The following is a 23,190-nucleotide window of genomic DNA, read 5'->3' on the forward strand; positions in this document are numbered from 1 at the left end:
ACTTCAGCTCTGGTATTTTTTAAAGAGATCTGAGCCAGGAAGCAGCATGGCCAGACAGGTTTTCGTCATTTCACTTTAACTACCATGTCAGCAGATGAGCCAAAACAATGACTGCGAAATACTTAAGATCAGTGACTGAGGCCATGTTACAAGAATTAAAACAAGAAAAATGTGAGGTCAGAATACTGCATTTTAATAGAATTCTTGCACTGAAGCAAAGTTTAAAGTACATAATGTCTTTACAAGAGGCACTTACATTTGAAATTGCTCCTTCAAGCTAAGCTTTGTTTACTGTCTAGCATTTGAAATATAATTGTAAATGCAGTTTCAAACAGACCCAGACTTGTATAACACATGCTAATCACTACAGAATAATGTGGCCTGTGATCTTTATTTGTAACACTAGTAATCATGATACCAGGAAAGTTTTTTAGCTCTGCTCTCTGATATTTAAATGAATCTGTTTTTAACCATGCATAGATGCAGCAGTCTATTAGGAAAATATGAGCTAAGTAAGTATGGTGTATTTATATTTCCCCCCTACAGATTACAAAGATCATTGGTTACTATTTAAAAGCTGGCAATTGAATGATGGCAAAGGTCACTTTAGAGAAAATCCATATTTCAGTGGGTCCTCCTCTTCAACAACAAAGGTTGCTGTTCCAGTATAAAAGGCTTCTCCTGAGACTTCTACTACAACAGCGTTATAGTCACCACACTTTGCTTCCTGAGAAGAGAAAAGGTTTAGATTTTAAACTGAATTGGGGGGTGCGGGGAAGGAGGAGAGGGTGGGGGAGGGAAGAAGGGTGCTAATGTCAGGGTGCTCCCCTCCTCCTGCTCCTGAACCCCATTTCCATAGAACAGGGTGGAGAGGGAGGATGGGACACGACAGGGCTCAGGACAAGAGAGCTTGCTGGCAGCAGCAGCAGCTGCTCTCAACTTGCTGATCTACTTAAAAAGACAGTGTACTTAGAGTGGGGTCAGCATACTTAAAAGGGGCAATGCACATCTCTCTTGCACACAGTGTGCATCTCTCTCTCTGCCATGCTGTGTCTCCTTCCTCCATTCGTGCTGCCTTGAAGAGTGTGAGGCTACATTAACAGCAATGTGTTGACCCTTGAGGGCTCACTCAATTGCTAGTTCATCATTTAGCAGCAAGGCGTTCCCTGGGAAATATCCCCTCTTCCTCCACCACCCCAACCAAGCTTCACAATCATCATTGCTGTGTACAGTATTAAATTGTTTGTTTAAAACGTATACTCGGTGTGTGTATATACAGGTCTTTTGGCAAAAAAAAAAATTCACTAAAAGACTTAACCCCATCCCCATTATTTCCAGCAATTCTTATGAGGAAACTGGATTAGCTTAACACTGTTTTGCTTAAAGTTGCATTTTTCAGGAACATATCTACAACATTAAGCAAGGAGATACTGTAGGTAGCTAAGTACAATAAAATTGTGTCACTTATGGCATTGCTTCTCTGGGCGTCCCTCAGCTCTGACCAATTGCAGTTACAGTCACAGGGCTTTTGTTTACTTAGAGTTACTCGCAGATATAACCCACCTACATTGGAGGTCAGAGGTCAGCAGAGCTACATCAGTCAGGAGTATGTTTTTTCACACCTCTGACTGACTAGCTATGTCAACCTATCTTTTAAGAGTAGACCAGGCCTTACCAAGCCACACCTTGATAATGGCTTCTATTTGGCACAGGCCAAACTAGTTTGGCCTGAGCCATCAGCTAACAGGCAAGAAGGGTATAGCTGCTGTATAAAAGACTTGAAATAGTAGCCTATGACGACTTCTGCTGGGAGCTCCAGGAAGTCAAGGCAAGTGAAGGAAAGGCTCCACTATTGCCGCAGGAACAGAAATCACAGTTTAAGGCTGCGTTTACACCAGAGACCTTACAGCGGCACCCATGAAGCTGCGTCGCTGTAAGATCTCTTGTGTAACTGCTCTATGACGACGGGGAGAGCACTCCCGTTGACATAATTAAACCATCCCAATGAGTAGCGGTAGGAGAAGCTCTCCTGCCGACATATATATATATATATATATGGAGATATACCTATCTCCTAGAGCTGGAAGGGACCCTGAAAGGTCATCGAGTCCAGCCCCTTGCCTTCACTAGCAGGACAAGTACTGATTTTGCCCCAGATCCCAAGTGGCCCCCCTCAGGGACTGAACGCACAACCCTGGGTCTAGCAGGCCAATGCTCAAACCACTGAGCTATCCTGCCCCCAGTGCACAGCACCACTTATGCTGGCAAAACTTAGTCTCTCAGCCATGTGGTTTTTTTCAGCCCCCTGAACAACATAAGTTTTACCGACACAGGTGGTAGTGTAGACATGCCCTAAAACCGTGGGGTTTGCTTATTGGTTTTGTTAATCAATAGTTTTGCACTTGAAATGGAACAGCAGTTGTCTGGGGCAGGTCTGCCCCAGACATATGGCTCCTTCCTTTTCCTAGTCCAATAGCTGTTGGGAAAATGTCTCTCATATTCACAAGCTTTCCCATCCCAAGTTCATCCCATTTGCCTTCTTCCAATGTCTGCAGCCTCTTATGTCTCTCCTGAATTGTCATTCAGCTGAACCCAATCTTCTTTGTAAATCAGTCCCACCTGCCCACATTGCTGGTGCTCTTCACTCAACTCCTTCCAATTTGGAAATCTTTCAGCTGTAACTATATTAAAGCCATACAAATATTGCCCTGCTCTGATGAGAAGCCTTTGTATATACTGCACAAAACTGCACACCTTTTTTCCCCCTGATTTTCCCTTCAAGCTCATCTCTGATCTGGTGTTGGCTGTGACCCCCAAGTCTCTTTCAGCAGTACCACTTCTTTGGTTTGTCACACTTCATGTCTGTTTTGGATTATTTCCCACCCCCCATCTGTATTACTTTCTGCTAATGTTCCTAATTATTTTAGGTCTCTGAATTATTCATCCATCCTCAGCTCCTTCCAATTTTCTATCATCCATGAATTTAATCACCATACTGTTTATTCCTTTCTATACAGCCTGTGATCACAATGGAAAGATTACTGCATCAGGTGAATCTTCATCCCCATTTATCTAGAACACACTGCTCTCCTACACAATTTGTCAAGACTTGCAATCTCTGCTCCAAACAGGCCCAGGACTGAACCGATAGGGGATGCTACAGATCAAGTGACTACAGTGGCAGAACTGTTTGTAGATGCACTATGACTGGTTTAAGCCTGTGCTGTTAGTTCCCTCATTGGCACAAGTACAAAATTTACAAAAAACACCTGAAAAATACACAGAAAAGGAGAGGTTCGCTGCTTGCCTTCACAGCTTTCCCAGTGAATAAGGAACCAGTTGTGCTGCTTCTAAAGGTTCTGGTCTGGTTCAGCTGGATGAGACCCTTATGGTATTGTAAGGCAATGCGCGCAGTTACTCCTGAGCCTGTAGGACTTCTGTCGACCTAATTAAAAAAAAAAAAAAAAAAAACTAATGAACATTTTATCTTTTACCATAAAAGGAGACACACCCCCACCCCCACCCCACCCCACCCACTACAGTCCATATCATTACAGACATTTCCTAGCTCTGGGGTTCTGCAAATAGACAGGGTGAGAGAAGAACAAAAACGAAGTGGGTTCTGGTACTTTTAGACTGATTCTGCTTGGCAAAATACTAGGAGTGAGGGATCCTAGTTTGACAATATTCATAGTTACTACTCAAGTATTAAAACTTCATGTTACTTTCAGGTCTGTAACACTTGCAGATAATCACTAACAGAATCTAGAATTAAAACTCTCATCAGTGCTTCTCAAAGTCCGTCCGCAGCTTATTCAGGGAAAGCCCCTGGCAGGCCAGGCTCGTTTGTTTACCTGCCGCATCTGCAGGTTCGGCCGATCATGGCTCCCACTGGCCGCGGTTCGCTGCTCCAGGCCAATGGGAGCTGCGCGAAGTAGCAGCCAGCACATCTCTCGGCCCGTGCTGCTTCCTGCAGCCCCCATTGGCCTGGAGCAGCGAACGGCAGCCAGTGGGAGCTGTGATCGGGTGAATCTATGGACACAGCAGGTAAACAAACCAGCCTGGCCTGCCAGGGGCTTTCCCTGAACAAGCAGCAGCCCGACTTTGAGAAGCACTGCTCTGGATCATTCCCATGTGACAGCTGGGAGAGTCCTTCCTACTAAACTCATGTTTAATCCTTAGTGAAAGCCTCTCTCACGTTTGCAGAAGTATTTACCTGCTTTCATTCTATACTAAAATAGTTTACGGTTAAGGAACAGACGACACTTCAAAGACAATGCCTTTGCAGCATAGCGAGAGAAGCAGCAGCTCAATTTAACTCATTCTTAATAGATACCCAGACCAGGGATTACGTATCTTGTATCCCTTAAAGTAGCATGTTTTCATACCTGTGCATCTGCAAACACACAGATGTTGGTTGTTGGTTCATCACTAAATGCATCTTTTCCATCTGTTAATATAGTACCATAGAGGAAAGCAAGCTCTTCGTTGTCAGGGTGATGAAGTTTAAACTAGGAACAACACAGAATGGATACACAGACACATACAACAATCAGATATTTTCAACTAAATTGCAGTAAGATTTTTACAAGATGACAAAAAGCTGGGCACACACAAGTATGAATGTACCAGCCTAACTACTCTTGGGCACATTTACTTCTACCCCACAGGTAACAAACTGATGCTTATTAGTGAGGACAGCAACTTCTTTATCTTGTGTTCACTTAAGACTACAGATATTGGGGAACTGTGGAATTTCCTGTGCGCAACTCAAACCCTCAGCTATTTCTTCAAGACTCGACTTCACTGATTTCCTAAGCTCTGTTCAAGATGCATTTTTCAGGTCTAACGTTTGCTTGACTACAAACCATCAGTGTGCTGTTGTTGCCTGGGGCTGTACAGGGATGTGTGCGGTGAGTGAGAGGTGGACACGCATAAACAAGACAGACATTTAAGCAGCCTACAGTAGACATTCTGGTGCTCCTGAAGTCATTAAGAATATATAAATACAAAATTCAAAACTAAAAATATGCTAATATTACACTTTTTAGTAAGATCAATCATGCAGAAGGTAGGACAGTATAGTAGACTGGCAACAGCAACCCCAGAGTCCTCAGCCGTGGCTCTGAATTTGGATTAGGGCTGGTCTACACTAGAATGGCTACAGTGGGGCAGCTGTACCGATACAGCTGTGCCATTGTAGCAGCTAATGAAGACACTCTATGCCAGCAGAAGACAGTTCCTCCTGTTGGCATAATTACTCCATCTTCCCCAGCAGTGGTAGCTGTGTCAGCAGCTTTTTCACACCCCTGAGCAACTTAAATTATACTGAAGTAAGCGCAAATGTGTACAAGCCCTAACTAAACTGTAGAACTACATAAACAGGGCAAGAATGGTCAAACCCACAAACACCTGAGAAAGTCTTATGATATTTACTCTTTGCTGGAATGCTGTACCTGGAATGTAAAACAATGTCGTGAATAGTCTCCTCCGTAAGAAAAACCCTGCAGTACTACTGCTTTGTTAGAAAAGTATTTGGGGTATGTTGGCATCCTGCTATACCTGTCTCTTTACTGCTTCTGTTACTGCACTTGCTGCATCTACAAGATCCTGAGTCTTTGAAGAACAAACATCTAATCCCAACCTCTCAGCACTGAGAAAGGCATAGAAAGCACCGCCATATCCAATATCGACCACCACCTTCCCATGCCCAGGAACATCAACTGTCACATCTAAACAGAAAAGGAGAGGGAGGGAAAGCAAATAGAATGTGCATGAACATAGATGGGTAACATTATCTCCCCGGTCCACCCCTCAACCCCCCAACATGGGAAACCAAATAGTGTCCTAATTCACACCCCAGTGCAATGTTGCTCATTTTAATGCAACTGTTAGCAGAGTAACAAAGATAATTTTTTGTAGCACTTTGACATCAAAGGATAAAGAGAGGTAAGTGCTAAGTCTTATAAGAGCCTGATCCAACTTCCGTTAAAGTCAATGGAAAAAAATCTCCTGCTAAAATCCACAGGTCAGATTGGGTTCTAAATCAAGGAACAATTTGTCCAACTATACAGACTGTACTTTCTAAACTAGAAGTATCAGATTTTTTTTTTTAGACCATTTCTCTCATGCTTATTAGTGCAAAACAATGCAATCAGATTCTATCAATTCAGCAGGATTCTAACACACACAGTAGGGTAAGTCAGCTTAATTATAGTGTCAGATTTACTTTGAAGTGAGATATAAAGCTAGGTGCTAAAGCAAGAGTGGCACAGAACTCTACAGGAAAGTCAAGGAACACGATGCTAGAAATCATGTCATGAGTTTCAATCATTAGAAAAATTAAAATACCCAAACCAAAAAAATAAATGACAGTGAGTAGACTAGATTATTAGATGCAGCTATAAAATGGGTACAAGGAGTCTTGGAAAGGAAAGGATGCTGGAGGGCAGAAAGCGGAACAGCTAAAGGAATTAATGCAGTAGCAAAATGAAAAGGCAAAATGCAGGAAACCATCAGACTGAAGAGTGTGGGTGACTCCTAGTGTACTTACAGAAACGGAATATGGTTATGCAATAGTGAAGACACAAATTTGGGATAGCATATCATCCTAAAATATCGCAGGTATTGTGAAGTCTCTAATCTATCCGAAGTTCTGCTCTTTTGTTACTTAATAAAGGTTCTCAGAAACATTAGGTAGCCCATCTGCACAGAGCCCTACAAAGCAGTTCTTCATCCTCTCGACCTGGGCACCAATTTCAACATCGGGCAGATCCACAGTTAGGTCTATTCTTCTGTGGAGTCAAAAAGTAAGTACAGACTTCATTAAAACCCCCCTCTTTAGACCAAAATATTCACCTGCCTGTCCCCTTCCCACCCTTAATGAGTGGAGTGTACAAAGTTAAAAACAAATCATTCCTTTGTTTTCTGGAGTGATCTCAGTAAGTGGCAGAGAGTCCTGTGGCACCTTATAGACTAACAGACGTATTGGAGCATGAGCTTTTGTGGGAGAATACTCACTTCGTCGGATGCATGCAAAATGGGTATTCTCCCACGAAAGCTCATGCTGCAATACGTCTGTTAGTCTATAAGGTGCCACAGGACTCTTTGCTGCTTTTATAGATCCAGCCACTAACATGGCTACCCCTCTGATAGTAAGTGGTACTTCTTAACTACCCTCAGTTCAAGAGGCTGCAATCTTGGACAAGCATCCTCCTTCAAACTACTATGTTTACACAGTCTTAAACTACCCAATCTGATTCCCACAAATAAGGATGCACTGTGTTTTGCAGAATTGAAGGCTGCCAGCCCAATATGGTCCCAGGGGCAGCAACATGCAGGGCACAAACTACAATCCTTTGTGCAGAAAGCCTGTTGGCTGCCAGAGCTGTGCCACGCCCTTTGACACTGAAACTTGCTTCCGAAGTCAAGGGGCCGGCACACATGCTTGAAACTGGTTGCATCAGAACCAAAGCACCTGAAACATCCCTCCGTAGGTGCTGGAACTAAGGGTGCAGCAGCACTCCCAGCTTCAAATGGTTTCCCTCATATACAGGGTTTACCATTGGGTTCAGTAGCTTTCAGCACCCCCATTGTTCCTGACCCCTCTGCAGTGTGTGGAAAGGCACTAGGTGAAGGCACGTGGGCCCTACATCCCTCACTGACCAAGGTGTGGAGCTACATCACACATCCACACCCAGAGCCTGGGGGAGACATGGGGAAAGCCAGAGCAGGCTGAGCGGTGTAAGTCATGCACACAGCCATCACTCTCAGCCGTGGGGGCCGTACAGTCGAGGGGGGTGAGAACAGGGGCACCCTTCCTCACGGGATGGGGGTCCCACAGAAGGGGGCTCGGGGATCACACGGACAAGGGGCATCCGCACCATTACTGGGGGCTCACAGACAGGGGGCCAGGCTCTCGGGGTCGCCCCCGGGGGTCACACAGAGAGGGGCGTCCCGCCCCCCGGGACAGGCGCCAGGGATCTCCTCCCAGGCAGGCGGGCGCCGGCCGGTACCTGCGGCGGCGGCGAAGGCGGGCACGCTGTGGAAGCGGACGCGGCTGCCGCTGCGCTGCCCGTCCCAGGGCACGAAGGCGGTGACGGGCCCGCAGGGGCAGTGGATGGTGACCGCGGTCTCAGGGCGGCGCGGCGCCGGCACCAGGCCGCCGTCCAGCGCGAAGCGGCCCAGCGCCAGCACGGCGTGGCCGCACATGGTGCTGTAGCCCTGGCCGTGCAGGAAGAGCGCGCCCAGCTGGGCGGCCGGCAGCTCGCTGGGCACCAGCACCGCCGCGTACATGTCGCGGTGCCCGCGCGGCTCGCGCACCAGCAGCCGCCGCACGTGGTCCAGCTCCGCGCCCATGTGGCGCCGCCGGGCCAGCAGCGTGGGGCCCGCGGGGCCCGGCTCCAGCCCGCCCGGCACGATGCGCAGCGGCTCCCCGCCCGTGTGCATGTCCACCACGCGCACCACCGGCCGCGCGCCCGGCGGCAGCCAGCCGGGCGCCGCCATCACAGCCAGGCGCCCGCGCCCGCGCCCGCGCCCGCGCCCACGCGGGGCGGAACCAATGGAGCCTGGCGGGTCGAGGCTGGCCTCGCCCAAATAAGCGGTGTCCCGTGACGTCATCAACGAAAGGGGTGGGGCTTGCGCGGTAACCACGCCCATCAGGGTGGGAGTGCGACAAAGCGGGCCCCCACTGGGGAGCGCCAGGGAAACCCCGCCCAACCGGGCGAGAGTTCGCAAGGGGCTCCGCCTTCAGGTAGGTGGGGCTATCCTGGCCGCACCCACACGCGAGAAGGGGGGTGTGAAACCCCGCCCCCAATAGGGGCGGAATCAGCTAGCTAATGCCACATTGAGGAGACGGAAGGAGGAAGTGACGCAGACAGTCGGAATGAAGTCCCGCCTTCCCCCGCCCCGGGAACCCGGAAGCGGTTGTTGGTGCGCTAGGGGAGCGATCCTGGGGTTGGCCCCTGCTGCGGCAAGATGAGTGAGCGCAGCCCCCCGGGGTGACCGTGACTGGGCCGGGGCCCCTCCCCCGCGTTGGGAGGGTCTGTTCCGTCCCGTTCCTCTCCGGGCAGCCCATCTGGGGGCGGGGATCCCTGTCCCGGGGTCAAGGCAGCTTCCCCTCGGAGCTGGGGGGGGAAGGGGTGTGTGTGTGGAGGGGGATGTCTCGGAGCTGGAGGGGGGAAGGGGTGTGTGTGTGGAGGGGGATGTCTCGGAGCTGGAGGGGGGAAGAGGTGTGTGTGGAGGGGGATGTCTCGGAGCTGGAGGGGGGAAGAGGTGTGTGTGGAGGGGGATGCCTCGGAGCTGGAGGGGGGAAGAGGTGTGTGTGGAGGGGGATGTCTCGGAGCTGGAGGGGGGAAGAGGTGTGTGTGGAGGGGGATGTCTCGGAGCTGGAGGGGGGGAAGGGGTGTGTGTGTGGAGGGGGATGCCTCGGAGCTGGAGGGGGGAAGGGGTGTGTGTGTGTGGAGGGGGATGTCTCGGAGCTGGAGGGGGAAGGGGTGTGTGTGTGTGGAGGGGGATGCCTCGGAGCTGGAGGGGGGAAGGGGTGTGTGTGTGTGGAGGGGGATGCCTCGGAGCTGGGGGAGGGAAGGGGTGTGTGTGTGTGGAGGGGGATGCCTCGGAGCTGGGGGGGAAGGGGTGTGTGTGTGTGGAGGGGGATGCCTCGGAGCTGGGGGGGAAGGGGTGTGTGTGTGTGGAGGGGGATGCCTCGGAGCTGGAGGGGGGAAGGGGTGTGTGTGTGTGGAGGGGGATGTCTCGGAGCTGGAGGGGGGGAAGGGGTGTGTGTGTGTGGAGGGGGATGTCTCGGAGCTGGAGGGGGGAAGAGGTGTGTGTGGAGGGGGATGTCTCGGAGCTGGAGGGGGGGAAGGGGTGTGTGTGTGGAGGGGGATGCCTCGGAGCTGGAGGGGGGAAGGGGTGTGTGTGTGTGGAGGGGGATGTCTCGGAGCTGGAGGGGGAAGGGGTGTGTGTGTGTGGAGGGGGATGCCTCGGAGCTGGAGGGGGGAAGGGGTGTGTGTGTGTGGAGGGGGATGCCTCGGAGCTGGGGGAGGGAAGGGGTGTGTGTGTGTGGAGGGGGATGCCTCGGAGCTGGGGGGGAAGGGGTGTGTGTGTGTGGAGGGGGATGCCTCGGAGCTGGGGGGGAAGGGGTGTGTGTGTGTGGAGGGGGATGCCTCGGAGCTGGGGGGGAAGGGGTGTGTGTGTGTGGAGGGGGATGTCTCGGAGCTGGAGGGGGGGAAGGGGTGTGTGTGTGTGGAGGGGGATGTCTCGGAGCTGGGGGGGGAAGGGGTGTGTGTGTGGAGGGGGATGCCTCGGAGCTGGGAGGGAAGGGGTGTGTGTGTGTGGAGGGGGATGCCTAGGAGCTGGGGGGGAAGGGGTGTGTGTGTGGAGGGGGATGTCTCGGAGCTGGGGGGGGAAGGGTGGAGATGCACAGTTTGCTGCTGACTCCCAGTCCAGCACCCTCTGCTACATCCCACTCTGCAACACGTTCCCTGCATCAGAGAAGCAGCCGAAGGGGCCCCGCTCCTGCCCAGGGGACCACGAATATGGACACCTGTGCAGAGCCCCACCTGAATCAGGGTCTGACTCTGGTCATGGGTCCAGCTGTGTGATTCTCCTTCCAGAATTGGGACCACAGAGATTAGTTTAAGCCTGGAACTCCATTTCTTAAGTAGAGTGCAACAAATTGTTTCACCTGCTTTGTTGTTGCATCTCTAGTAACGTGATGTACTACAGTGTTGCAACTCTTGTATTTTTAAAAGCTGTAGATATCCAGCCAGCCTGCATTGGATTGTATTGTGGGAGAACGGTACAATATATAAATGCGTCAGCTGAAATCTATGGAGAGTGTGGGGTAAGTGTTGAATTCCAACAAGACTCTTGAATTTGTGAAAGAGATCTAGGCCCTGATCTTGGCCTGTGATGTGTTTTCTTCTGTGTCACATACAAAGGAGGCATAAATTGTCTAAACCATCTGTATGGGAGTCCTATGATAGGGGAATTCCAAGGTGGCGTAGCAGGTAGTATGCCTTTCCCATGCCTTCCTTATTTCCCTTGAGATTGGAAGGTACTGAGGGAGGGAAGCTGGGGTGCATTGTGCTCTGGCAGTGCCTGGTTGGGAATTTCCAAGGCTGAAGCTGATGCTCTAAGTTGCATGAGGCTGGAATCTGGAGCACAAAGGTTGTGTACAATTCAGGCTGCATTAGATGGTGATGATTGTATTTCTGTGGTGCATAGGAGTCTTAGTCATGGCCTAGGACTTCATTGTGCTAGGCGCTGTACAAACCAGACCAAAAAGACAGTTACTGCCTCCAAGAGTTTGCCATCTAAGTATAAGTAAGGCTAAAATTTTATCACAGTTATTTTTAGTAAATGTCTCAAACAGGTCACTGGCAATAAAAATTTCACAGAGCCTGTGACCTCATAGACTTTAAGATCAGAAGGGACCATTATGATCATCTAGTTCGACCTCTTGCCCAATGCAGGCCGCAGAATCTCACCCCTCTACACACTCCTGTAACAGCCCCCTAACCTATATCTGAGCTATTGAAGTCCTCAAATTGTGGTTTAAAGACCTCAAGGTGCAGAGAATCCTTCAGCAAGTGACCCATGCCCCACGCTGCAGAGGAAGGCGAAAAACCTCCAGGGCCTCTGCCTTCTGTTCTCCGGATCAGCTCTAGTTATAGGCCTGTCTGTCCTTCTCAGTAAGGAGTCCACAATCACGATATCTGCCTTTTCCTAGTGATGGTGCAATTCTCCGGTCTGTCCCCTATTCCCTCTGGCTGCAAGTCCTCTTGATTCCTATTGTCCCTTGCAATCCTCCGCAGTCCATCCCATATCCTCTGGGGCTCATGTTTGGTGTTATCTCCATTGGCTCTTCCCTTCTTCCTATAGGACTAGCTGCTCTTCTCTTCTTCCCTGCTCTCCCACTTTCAGTGACCACCTGCTGTGCCCCTTCATTTTCCAACTCCGCAAACCTGTACCTGAGCTCTATTTCTCCTTCACTAGCCCGTCTTTTTCTCTCCCTGGTTCTCTTAGTCACATGCTTCCACTGTCCACTTTCCTCCCCCAGCAGTCTCCCCTCAGAATTCTTTGGTCCTGCTTCCATCTGCAAGTCTGAACTTTTCCCTTCAGCCTCCTCATGTCTTTGCTCCATCAGTCACATGAGCCCCCTTCTAAACTCAACCAGAGTTTCCACTTGCATCTCCAATCCTCAGATCTTTTCTTCCATCAGCTCTATCAGGCGGCACTTCATGCAGACAAAACTTTTTTCAGGTGCCATCTCCAGGATCATGTACCTGCCACAGCTTCCATATCCAGTCATCTTCATTGTGTCTTCCACTGCTGCCTCTGTATCAGTCATGGCCTTCCCACCTAAAACCTGTCAGTCCAGGAAACACAAACCAAACCACCACCACCCATAGCAAAACAAACCCCCAGTGGGTGCCAGAACATTGGCAGACCACCACCCACTCCCTTCACTAGCCTGTCTATTCCTCTTTCTAGCTCTCTTGGTCTTCCCTGCAAACTCCCACTGAAACTCCCATTTACAGCTCTGTTTTCTGGTTCCTGTACTGCTGCAGCTGTCCATTACATTACTAAAAATAACCAGGGGGCAGGGCTAGGTAGGGGGGAGGACTGGAATCCCATGGGGGGAGGACTGACAGGTAGAGTCCACCGCCATGGCAGGGAGCACAGCCCTGGCTCCAGCAGCCGCAGTGGGGGCGCAGCCATGGGGGGCCACATAGCCCCCACTCCAGAGCTGGCTGCAGCTGCAGGACAGTGGTGTGAGAACTGCAGCCCCCACTGCAGCCTCCGTTGAGCCTGGGATGCCGTGGGGCTGGGGCGCACAGCCCTGGCTGCAGCCCCTGCTAAGCCTGAGACGCTGCAGGGCTGGGGCATGCAGTCCCAGCTGTAGCCTCCATCGAGCCCAGGACGCCATGGGGCTAGGGCACATGGCCCTGGCAGAAGCCGCAGGGTTGGGGATGCAGGTTCCTGGTTTCAGCCAGCCCCAGTTGCAGGGCAGGGGCACACAGTCCTGCCTCCCCCTAAAGTCACAGAGGTCCGGTGAAGTAACGGAATCAGTGACCTCTGACTAAATCGTAGCCTTAAGTATAAGACAAGTGACAACAGATTGATACAGACAAACAGACGGGAGTGCAAGGAAACTGAGGCAGCATTGATCAGCATGCTAATCAATGGTCTTAGCATACCGAGTGGCCTGACTGTTAAGTTTTTTATAGATATCTCAGTAAAAAGGAGAGTTTTTAAGGAGAGATTTGAAGGAAGATGTTTACAGGGAGCTCCTAAGCATAAGGAGCAGCATGGGAGGAAGCACATAGGTGTTCTTTTAAGATTTCCCAAGGTGATGATGGAGGCTGACATCTTAGGCCCATCAGAGGAGGGAGCAGACATCTCGATAGCGAATAAGAGCTGGGGAAAGGCTGTGAGGGGCCTTGAAACACAAGTAGCTGATGTTTGGTGTGATAGAGAAGGGGGAGCCAAGGAAGAGATGCGAAAAGAGAGGGGTGACATAGTCAAACGACATGCTTGGGAAATAATCTTAATGGCAGCAGCAGCGTTTTGAATGGGTATAAGACATTGTGTCAAGACAAGAGAAAAAGATGTTGCAGGAGTCAAGACATGAGATGATGGGGACCTGGATACATGTTCTAATCATGTGAATTGACGGAAAGGGCCATATCTTAGAGATGTTATGTAGGAAAAAAAATCAGCAAACTTGGGGCACAGCCTCGCTGTGAAGACCTAGAGTGGTTCCCAAACTTTTTACTAAGGTGACCCACCAGATGCATTTTGCCTTTTTTTTGTTTTTGACTCATCCAGGGTCCAAATTCATGGAGGGGAGAAGCCAAAAATCATTCGCCAGTATTCTTCGCCGCCTCCTTGCCCTGCTGATGGGGCACCAACCACTTGTAGCATCACTTTCCACGCCACCACTGCAACCCTAACAGTGGTGCAGAGGGGAGTCCCCAGAGTGGGGAACGGAGGGACAGTGGAGAGAGAGCCTGCTCTGCACTCACCCTACAGTGGTGGCTCCTGTCCAGTGGAGCTGGGCCTGGGTCCCTGCAGCCTAGTGCCTGGGATTGCAACAGCACTCAAGTTTGGCTTGGCTGCTCCTTCAAGCCTGAGTGGTGCTGCAACCCCATGCACGAGGTTGCAATGCCTGGATCAGGCCCAGACTCTGCAGGACAGGAGCCACCACTGTGAGATGAGTGAGGTGTGGGCTCATTCTTCAACCCTCCTCGCTGCATGATGCCTGGAGGGGCAGCTCTGCTGAAGGTGGCAGAGCGCCCCCCGTGGCTTGCCGCCCCGAGCATGCACTTGGCGTGCTGGGGCCTGGAGCCGCCCCTAGGTGCCTGGGATCCACTGTTTGGGAAACATTTGACCTAGAGGGAGGTCTGAGTCAAAGAGGACATCTAGGTTATGGGGTTGAGTGCCAGGTGTGATGGTGGCATTTTCCCTAGTGATCGAGAAGGTAGGTAGGGGAAGCTTGGGGGAGAAGATTGAGCTCTGTTATAGCCATGTTGCGCTTGATGGCTAGACCTCTACAAGGAGATCTCAGAGACAGGCTGAGATTTTAGTTTGGACAGGAGTTTGATCTGGAATGGAGACATGGAGTTGAGAGGTAGATCTGAGAGTCATTGGTATAGAGATGGTAGTTGAATTTGTGTTTGCCTTACCTCTGGGTAATCTCAATAGCAAAGAGAGAGAAGAAAAGGGGACCAAGGACAGAGCTCTGCGGAACCACATCCCCCCTCCCAAAGCTGGAGGGAGAGGGAGGATACTCTGAAGGAGCCATTAGAAAGCTCGGAGGAGAACCAGGAGAGTAGAGAGTCATGGATGCCAGGGAAGGACAAGATTTCAAGAGGAGCACAGATGACTAAGTGACGGACAGGTCAAGGAGGATGAGTACTGGTTTTGAGCTTGAAGGAAGAAGTCATAAGAGACTTTGGCGAGAGCAGTTTCAGTGGCGTGCAAGGGGTGGTAGCTAGATTGGAGAGGGTCTAGAATGGAATTGGAGGAGGAGAACTCCAGGCAATGGTAAACAGTGCATGCAATGAGCTTAGAGATGAAAGGGAGATGGGGCAGTAGTTAATGAAACAAACAGGGTTAAAGATGGGTGGGATTTTATACCATGCGAGAGACTAAAGCACATTTGTACTTTGAGGGGAACAAGCCAGATGAAAGTGAGAGTAAGGGATGGAATGAGAGTGGGACGAGTTTGCTCAGGGGATGGGAACATTGGGGCAAGCAGAGGGCTGAGGGATTGAACCTCCTTTTAATTAGGTAAATTTGTCAGCTCACACGCTCCCTTTAACTGGACTCCCAACAAAACAATCAATCAGTTATTGGGTTTTCAGGCACTTGTAAATACAGTTTTGTGGTGCTGTTTTTGTAGGTTTGTCCGAGAGGACAGCGAACAGATGGTGATAAAATCTGTCGGGAGTGTACAGGATCTCCAGGGCATTATGACTGGCTATATCTTGGCTTTATGGCCATGCTTCCGTTGATTTTGCACTGGTTCTTCATTGAATGGTATTCAGGGAAAAAGAGGTAATAATCTTTTTATTTAATTTAAAAACAAAAAGGCCCATCATAAATGTGCATCATTCATACGAGAAGGCAAATTGAGTTGTGCTAAAGGAGTCATGCTATTGGGCAGGCAGATACACAGGCTGCTAATTTTCTGGGACCACCATGTGCTTGTGGAATTATTAATTTTCATCTTAGATCTGCAGTAATTACCGGGGCACAGTTCCTCCCAGATGGTCACAGTGCCCAGGAAATACCCTATACCCAACTACTTGTTTGAAATGCATTGAAGGAATCCTCACTGGTGTAGGAGGGAACGCTCACTTATGGCAGATTTTGGCCTAAACAGTATTACTACACCTTTCTAACCCCAGACAAGAAGATACTTAGGTGATAATGCTGACATAGCCATTACTATAGTATCATAGGTTTTGAATGCACTTCATAACAGCCTTATTAAAGAACATGGCTGTGTCCTGTAACTTCATGCTGTATAAATATTTTACAAATGCCTGTTCAAAGTGGTGTGAAAACTAAACACTTAGTGGTATACTAAACACTTAATGTTTCATACTATAAACTCTCAACCCACTAAAATATGTCATTTTAACATGAGCTTTCAGCTCCAGTCAGAGTTTCATGCGTCTAATTAAAATGTTTGCCCTTTTATTTAAAAAACATATGTGGCAAGTTACTATGAAAATGAAAACTACCATTTATAAAAAAAATAGGTAACTTGGAAATGAATGCCTTGGTGATATCAAGAATGGTGCTTCGTTCTCACTTTGCCAGTGAATAAGGCACAGGGCTTTATAATGTTGCAATACTTAATATATAGTTTTGCTGAACAAAAAATATTATTTCCGTGTTGTAGGAAGTTGTACTCTCACCTGCCTTGCATATTTTATCTAGACAAACATGGTATGAATGTTAGTTTCAGAAGTTTTGATGAAGTACAGCTGCACTTGTGCACTAAATAGTGTGACTCAGATAAATAAGAGAAGATTATTTTCAGTGTCATGCGTATTTCAGTCTTCATGTTGTAATAACTGTGGCTTTGGCCTATCTTTCATAGTGAATTTAAACACAATAGACAGTTTAGAATTGAAAGAGTCTTTATACTTAGCGTTTGATATTTTTTTCCCTGTCGATAATCAAGTGGTATTAAAGAACCTTTTTCTTCCTCCCTCTACAGTTCCAGTGCATTGTTTCAGCATCTTACTGCCTTATTCGAATGCAGTGTTGCAGCAATAGTTACACTGCTAGTGAGTGATCCAGTAGGTTTTCTGTATATCCGTTCTTGCAAGGTAGTGATGCTTTCTGACTGGTATACGATGCTTTACAACCCAAGTCCTGATTACATTACAGCTGTACACTGTACTCATGAAGCTGTCTATCCTCTGTGAGTATAAAGTCAGAGTATTTTTTATAAGTGCTATTTCACCATATGTATTTCAGGAATTTATAAGATGGGTTATGGTACTTTTAACTCTGAAATGTGGTCATATTCTGCTAAGTTAGTAATTCTTGTAAGAAAGGAAATCTGCTTGCCAAAATCTACTTCATGTGCCCTGGATTCAGGAGAGCATCCCTATCCAGAGAAGCACTTAAGCACATGCTTAAGTGTTGTCTTGAATTGGGGGCTGTGTTTATATGGCACTTTAAAAATGGAATGCTGTAAGTGCGTATTAATTCTTTTATTGGCCCTTGTGTGAGAAATGGAAGGTCCTAGTGGTAGTCTAGACTTCAGTTTATTTGTGAATTTGCTTGTCTAACAGCAGCTTATACTAATTATGGGTGAACAGTAGTAATTTTGCCAGGTATTGGTAGAAATACATACTTTAAATTCTAAAGTTTGTATAGCTTTCAGCCAGAGGTAGAGATAGAAAAGCTTTACACTGAGTGCTGTTCTAGATGAAAGGAGGATAGATCACGGAGGTCAGCTTAATCTAACCTTATTCTGAAATATAGCCATATGCCACTAATTGAAGAAAAAAATCAGAACATTCACAACCCTTCACAAACACTAAGTCAATCTTTCATCTAGTAGAGTGCGTCAATTTTCCTTTCTTCTGCTTATAACGTTAATTGTTCACAACTGTTTAAATGACTATGACTTCTTTAGAAATTCCTCTTTGAAGGTGCAGAATGCGAAAGGGCTTATCTAACCCAGACCAGTGGTCTGTCAAAACCCCTTTGAAGTCTTCTGACTCACTGAGCTTTCTCTTTTGTGCTGCTTCTTTAAAGCACCAGCATAGTGAATCATGATAATAAACCAGCAAGCCAACAATCTCTCTGACTAGCTTTACTGGCAGCGTTTTTGCACATTGCAGCATGCAGGCTCTTTGGGGGAAATTATACATATGTCCTAGGTAGTTTCACAAAGAACTCAAGTAATCTTACAATGGAGAGTAGCAACCTGTCCCTTTTAACATCTCCTAAATGAATGTCGCAACAAGCAGCCACGCAAGGGAGACTGTTCATGAGGGTTTAGGAGTACAGAGAATCTGTAACAGTGAACTTTGATGTATCTTCATTACACTTCAGGATAGAATTAAGGAACAGCTATAGATTTGGGTAACCTTTCAGAACTAACTTACATGTTGCTTCCACTTCCCTTGGGAGGCGGAGTGGTCTAGAGAGAGTGCTGTACTGTGAGTCAGGAAACCTGCAGTTTGCTCCCACCTCTGTCCCTGCCTTTTGGTGTGACCTGTGGCAAGTCAGCTGAGCTCTCTGCGACTTTTTTCCCTCTCACTCTCTGTATAGACTGTAAGCTTTGTGTGTTTGTGTGTGTGGGGGGGTGCCTAACATGAGGCATCCTAGGCCTGTTAAAGCCCGTAGTTACTACTGCAATGCAAATAGTAAGTATTTTTTCCTTTACAGATACACCATTGTATTTATATACTATGCCTTCTGTCTGGTGTTGATGATGCTGCTCCGACCTCTCCTGGTTAAGAAGATTGCCTGTGGGTTAGGAAAGTCAGATCGATTTAAAAGTATTTATGCAGCACTTTACTTCTTCCCTATTCTAACTGTACTTCAAGCAGTTGGAGGAGGCCTGCTCTGTAAGTGTCTGTGTGTATGTGTGTTGGGGGGGAGGGGGTGTTTAAATGTATGTCCTTAACAAAAACACCACCTTGCTCAGTGGACAAATATGTCCTTTTTTGCTTTGCTATACTAAAGCTTTTGCATTAAATGCATAAAGAAACATTCATCAAAATTACCTTTGTTTAAATATCCACCCCTGGTGCTATTATAAAATTAATTACTCCACACAGCCATCTATTACATGAATTAGCCCATCCCCCTCCCCTCTGCCCACACACACTTCTTAGGAAAACACTGACAAATCATGGAGCTAGTGTTGTAAATCAAAAGTAGGGTTCCTTAGCCAATCACCTCGGAGCTGCCTTAGCAGAGCATGGCAGTATGTTATGTGTACTGTCCGTCTAGCTAAGATACCTATTTGCCTGCATACATACTGGTTTAAAACCACAGATGACTTTCGGACCTCCCCAAAGCAGCATTGGCCTCGCTCCCTAGATAGTAGGAATGCTGTTCCAAGCTTCAGTGCAGTTCTGTACATCTAGCCTTCCAGAAGGAAATATTTTAAATAAAAGGCAAGAATTAGCAAATGCTGAGGAATGCATTTGGAAAGCAGTGACAATGGGAGTCTAGAGAACACTCAAACACAGTCAGCAGCTCAAGAGAAAATTATTGTTGTCCTAAATTATTCTAAAAGCTGCTTGCCTGTGCCAATAGAAGAATGCAGAGCCTGGTTGTCAGATGCACTCAATGTATCTGAAAATCAAGCCCTCATTCACTTACAGCCAAATTGAGCGCTCTTGTGAAACCTGTAGACCGCTGCAGGGGAAGAGATCAGGGAAGCTGAGGACTGCCTCAAACTTGCTTCCTGTCTTCCTCCTTTTTAAGGGGATGTGAAGAGGGGGTTTGTGGCTTCCAGACCTTGAGGAATCCATGAGGAGAGGCTGCCTCATGTGCTATTCCCTCCCTCCTGGGCACATGGTTCTGTGCCTTGCCTTGTACCCCTCAAAGGGGCGGGTGTGGACTGGAAGCTTATGCTGCATCTTAGTGGTATTAACTTAATCTATCTTTTCCAGGAGAAATACTCTGGTTTCAGAAGGGGTGGAAGCAAACTGGAAAATTTAGCTGTTCTTAGGCCCTTCCCCCTCCCCTGTCTTGAGTCCCAGCCTTATGCTATAAGCACAATGTATGGGCTCCTATGTGAAGGCAGCATGTCACCATGCTGTCACTCAGCATGCAAGCTCCCATTCCAGCGCTTATGGGTGCTCTTCTGTCCACTTTTCTATTCACATTTGTGCTTTAGCTGGGGAGGGGGGAGCTAAAGGGTTATTAAACTTCAGTGATGCGTGTTAAAATGTACAGTACCTAATTAGAAATAGTATGAGAGAGGTCTAGTAAAGCATGAATGATGTGGAGAAAGTGAATAAGGAATTATTTACCCCTTCACGTAACACAAGAACCAGAAGTCACCCAATGAAATTAATAGGCAGCACGTTTAAAACAAAAAAAAGGTAGCATTTCTTCACACAGTTCACAGGCAAGCTGTGGAACTTATTGCAGGGGATGGGGTGAAGGTCAAAACTATAACTAGGTTTAAAAAAGAATTAGATAAAGTCGGGAGGATAGGTCCATTGAGGGGTGTTAGCCAACATGGTCAGGGACATAATCCCACGCTCTGGGTGTCTGTAAACCTCTGACTGCCAGAAGCTGGGACTAGACAACATGAGATGTATCACACAATGAATTGCCCTGTTCTGATAGTGTCCAGTGCCAGATGCGTTAGAGAGAATGAACGGAAGGCAGGATACTGGGCTAGATGGATCATTAATCTGACCTAGTATGGCCATTCTTATGTAGAAATATGATCCTCTGGGCCTCGGAGATGGATTTTGAAACCTCTAGACCAGTGATGCTCAAACTGCACTGGTTCAGGACCCAAATTAGTGATCAGCATTCCCCAAAAGAGCCACAGTAGTGTGAATGACAGGGGAAATATTTAGTTTTTGGACATAAATTATTCTCACAGCAAATAAGTTGTTCACCTAGTAGAAGCATCCTGATTGGTTAATAATTAAACCGCACTGTGTTTTAATATCATGAGCTGCAGGATACACATTAAAGAGCCACTTGCGGCTCATGAGCCACAATCTAAGTATTACTGCTCTAAAGGTCAAAAAGTAAACTTCCATGCTTGTCTATCTCTCATTCGTACTGTAATGCACGATTGTTGAATTTCAAACCCAAGGGCTAAAGTAGGCTGGACTGATTCAGTGGGACAGTTACATCCATAGCAGTAGTTACTGTCTTCTGCTGAAATGTACTTAATGTGGTGGTGTGTTTCCCTCCCCCTAATACATGCAATGTTTGCCTTTAGATTATGCATTCCCATATATTATACTGGTGTTATCTTTGGTTACCCTGGCTGTGTACATGTCTGCTTCTGAAGTAGAGGTAGGTAGAAATGTCTCTTCTGTTCTAGATTTTAAAATTTAATTTTGTCAGCAGAGGCTCAAGGGCGGACTGAGAAGTAAGATGAGGAACACTTCTAGAATATCAGGGTTGGAAGGGACTTCAGGAGATCATCTAGTCCACCCCCCTACTCAAAGCAGGACCAATCCCCAGACAGATTTTTGCCCCAGATCCCTAAATGGCCCTCTCAAGGATTGAACTCACAACCCTGGACTATGCTCAAACCACTGAGTTATCTCTCCCCTCTTTGTCAATGCATTATCAGATATCTCTGGCCCATGCTAAAATATCTTCCGGAATACTGACTTGAGTGGAGACTGCTAGCTTGCCTTTCCTCATGTATTTGTCTGTACTCTTGTGCTTGTTCTAGGAATAAGCTTTTTTCATTTTTGGCATATGAGTCCAGCTCAAGGAAACTAGCATGAACTGAGGATCCTTGATGCAACTCCCTCTTCCAGGGAGGACTAGGGAAAGATCATATAGAGTGACTAGAGTCAAATCATCATTCTCAGGCCCAATAGATTTTATATATAGTGCCTCCCCTTGCACTGTACACAACCTCTCACTTAAGTGTCAGATACAATGTAGGTATGAAAACATTAACAACACTTTTTCTTTTACAAGTCTTTCAAAGATCTTCTTGTCAGGAAGAAAAGGCTTGTCGTGCTTTCTAGCCACTGGTTACTTCACGCCTATGGAATCATCTCTATTTCCAAACTGGAGAGACTTGGCCAGGATCTACCACTGTTGGCTTTGGTACCTGCACCTGCCCTCTTTTACTTACTTACTGCAAAGTACACTGAACCTTCGCGCATCCTTTCGGAAGGAGCAAATGGACATTAAATGTAACTTGTGCCAGCGCCCCAGTGAAACTGTCCCAGTAATATGGATTAAAGAATTTCAGTGCTTGTTATGCCCTTCAGCTCTTCTTAGACTAAAGTTGTCAATTCTGTACAAGACATTTTCTGGGTAAAACATCGCATAGAATCTAAGAGTAAGACTATGTAATCTTAGCTTCTCTAACTTCATGAAGGGCTTGTAAAAAATCAGTGGATAATGTCTTAATCTATATACATTTTTCACTATGTATAAATACTGGTGGCACATACCTTGTAATATGTTTTTTGTACCTTTATTTATTTATTTCATAATGCCGTATATTAGCATCTGTTTGAATAAAGTAGCAAAATAGAGCTGTGGTTTTCTGGTAAAGTGTCTGGCTTCTGTCACCCCCTCACTTGGAACTATCGTCTCCCTAAAAATAAGAAGTTTGTGGAGAACACTCAGTGTCTAAAATTGCAGATGTAATTTTGTACTAACATTTAACTCACTAGAACCCCCTCCCTTACTCCTGCTACAGCCTCTTATTAACCTGCAGACCAATACAATTTAGATCTTAAAACACAGGCGAGGAAATGTACAGAATGGTCAGAGTAGGATTGTTCTCTACTGTACACTTCTTACTGCATTTTTCAGTCTGGTTTGAGATGTGCTGATTGTACAATCTTCCATCTGGAGCCTATTTAAGAGTACTATCCCTTCCACTCAGGCAGTTTTCCCAATACTCTGCCTGCATACTGCTATGGTCCTCTTTCTAGCCAACAACTGTTAGCAAACTGTCTGCCATAAAACATGTGATTGCCAAGCAATGAAGGTGCCTGAATGGTGGAGACTTCTCCATGCCTTTCACCCTTGTTCAAAACTGTTGGGTTTTGGCACAATTAAATATTTGTGTCTGTTTGTTGGTTTTGCTTTGGTGTACACTCAATCAGGCTGAAAGCTTGGGCCACCACTAACATTGAAAAGGTGAGAAATATGCTGAGTGGCAGCCAACCAGCCACTGACCTGCAGTAGTTAGAGCAGGGGGACTGTAGGCTATGACACTAACATCAAGCTTTCTATGAGTCACACACGCAGAGAAAGAAATGAGGTTGCTGTCCCTGTCCTATTAAGTGGATATGTTCAACTCTTCTCTAGTGCTCTCCTAGTATTACTTTTACATGTAATATGTTAGAACAGATGTATTCACAAGAGGCGTGTTAGCATAAGAAAGGCTGAAAGTATGAAACAGACTGAGAACCATCATCCTACAACACTTAAATGATCATTAATCCACAAAGGGAAGTCACATGG

The 23,190-nt window shown here is 47.2% G+C and overlaps 3 protein-coding genes across 6 annotated transcripts in view; 1 reads left to right on the plus strand and 2 right to left on the minus strand.

Annotated features, from left to right (window-relative positions):
- Positions 1-172: 172 nt before the first annotated feature.
- On the minus strand, positions 173-8,505 carry L3HYPDH (trans-L-3-hydroxyproline dehydratase). The gene is made up of 5 exons (XM_030558482.1): positions 8,016-8,505; positions 5,563-5,732; positions 4,389-4,511; positions 3,308-3,445; positions 173-727 (listed from the first exon to the last, which is right to left on the minus strand). The coding sequence occupies exons 1-5, from the start codon at positions 8,503-8,505 to the stop codon at positions 602-604; spliced, it is 1,047 nt and encodes a 348-aa protein (XP_030414342.1). The 3' UTR covers positions 173-601.
- A 356-nt stretch (positions 8,506-8,861) lies between these two features.
- On the plus strand, positions 8,862-22,249 carry JKAMP (JNK1/MAPK8 associated membrane protein). 3 transcript variants are annotated; one of them, XM_030558490.1, is made up of 7 exons: positions 8,862-8,980; positions 10,752-10,843; positions 15,410-15,564; positions 16,739-16,945; positions 18,427-18,608; positions 20,963-21,039; positions 21,682-22,249. In XM_030558490.1, the coding sequence occupies exons 1-7, from the start codon at positions 8,977-8,979 to the stop codon at positions 21,898-21,900; spliced, it is 936 nt and encodes a 311-aa protein (XP_030414350.1). In that variant the 5' UTR covers positions 8,862-8,976; the 3' UTR covers positions 21,901-22,249. The 3 variants fall into 3 exon arrangements, with proteins under 3 accessions (XP_030414350.1, XP_030414351.1, XP_030414349.1); XM_030558491.1 differs by having other exon boundaries at positions 10,758-10,843; XM_030558489.1 differs by lacking the exon at positions 8,862-8,980 and having other exon boundaries at positions 10,395-10,843.
- The window catches only part of LOC115649683 (coiled-coil domain-containing protein 175-like), a 66,729-nt gene continuing 62,161 nt past the window's right edge, over positions 18,623-23,190 (minus strand). Inside the window, exon 21 of one of the 2 annotated variants that reach the window (XM_030558486.1) lies at positions 18,623-19,134. The gene's annotated coding sequence lies outside the window, so the exon portion shown is untranslated. Of the gene's footprint in view, positions 19,135-22,233; positions 22,313-23,190 lie in introns of those variants that run through there. The other variant, XM_030558484.1, reaches the window with a different exon arrangement.

This window comes from Gopherus evgoodei, chromosome 4 (assembly GCF_007399415.2).
Source record: "Gopherus evgoodei ecotype Sinaloan lineage chromosome 4, rGopEvg1_v1.p, whole genome shotgun sequence".
Lineage (NCBI taxonomy): Eukaryota > Metazoa > Chordata > Testudines > Testudinidae > Gopherus > Gopherus evgoodei.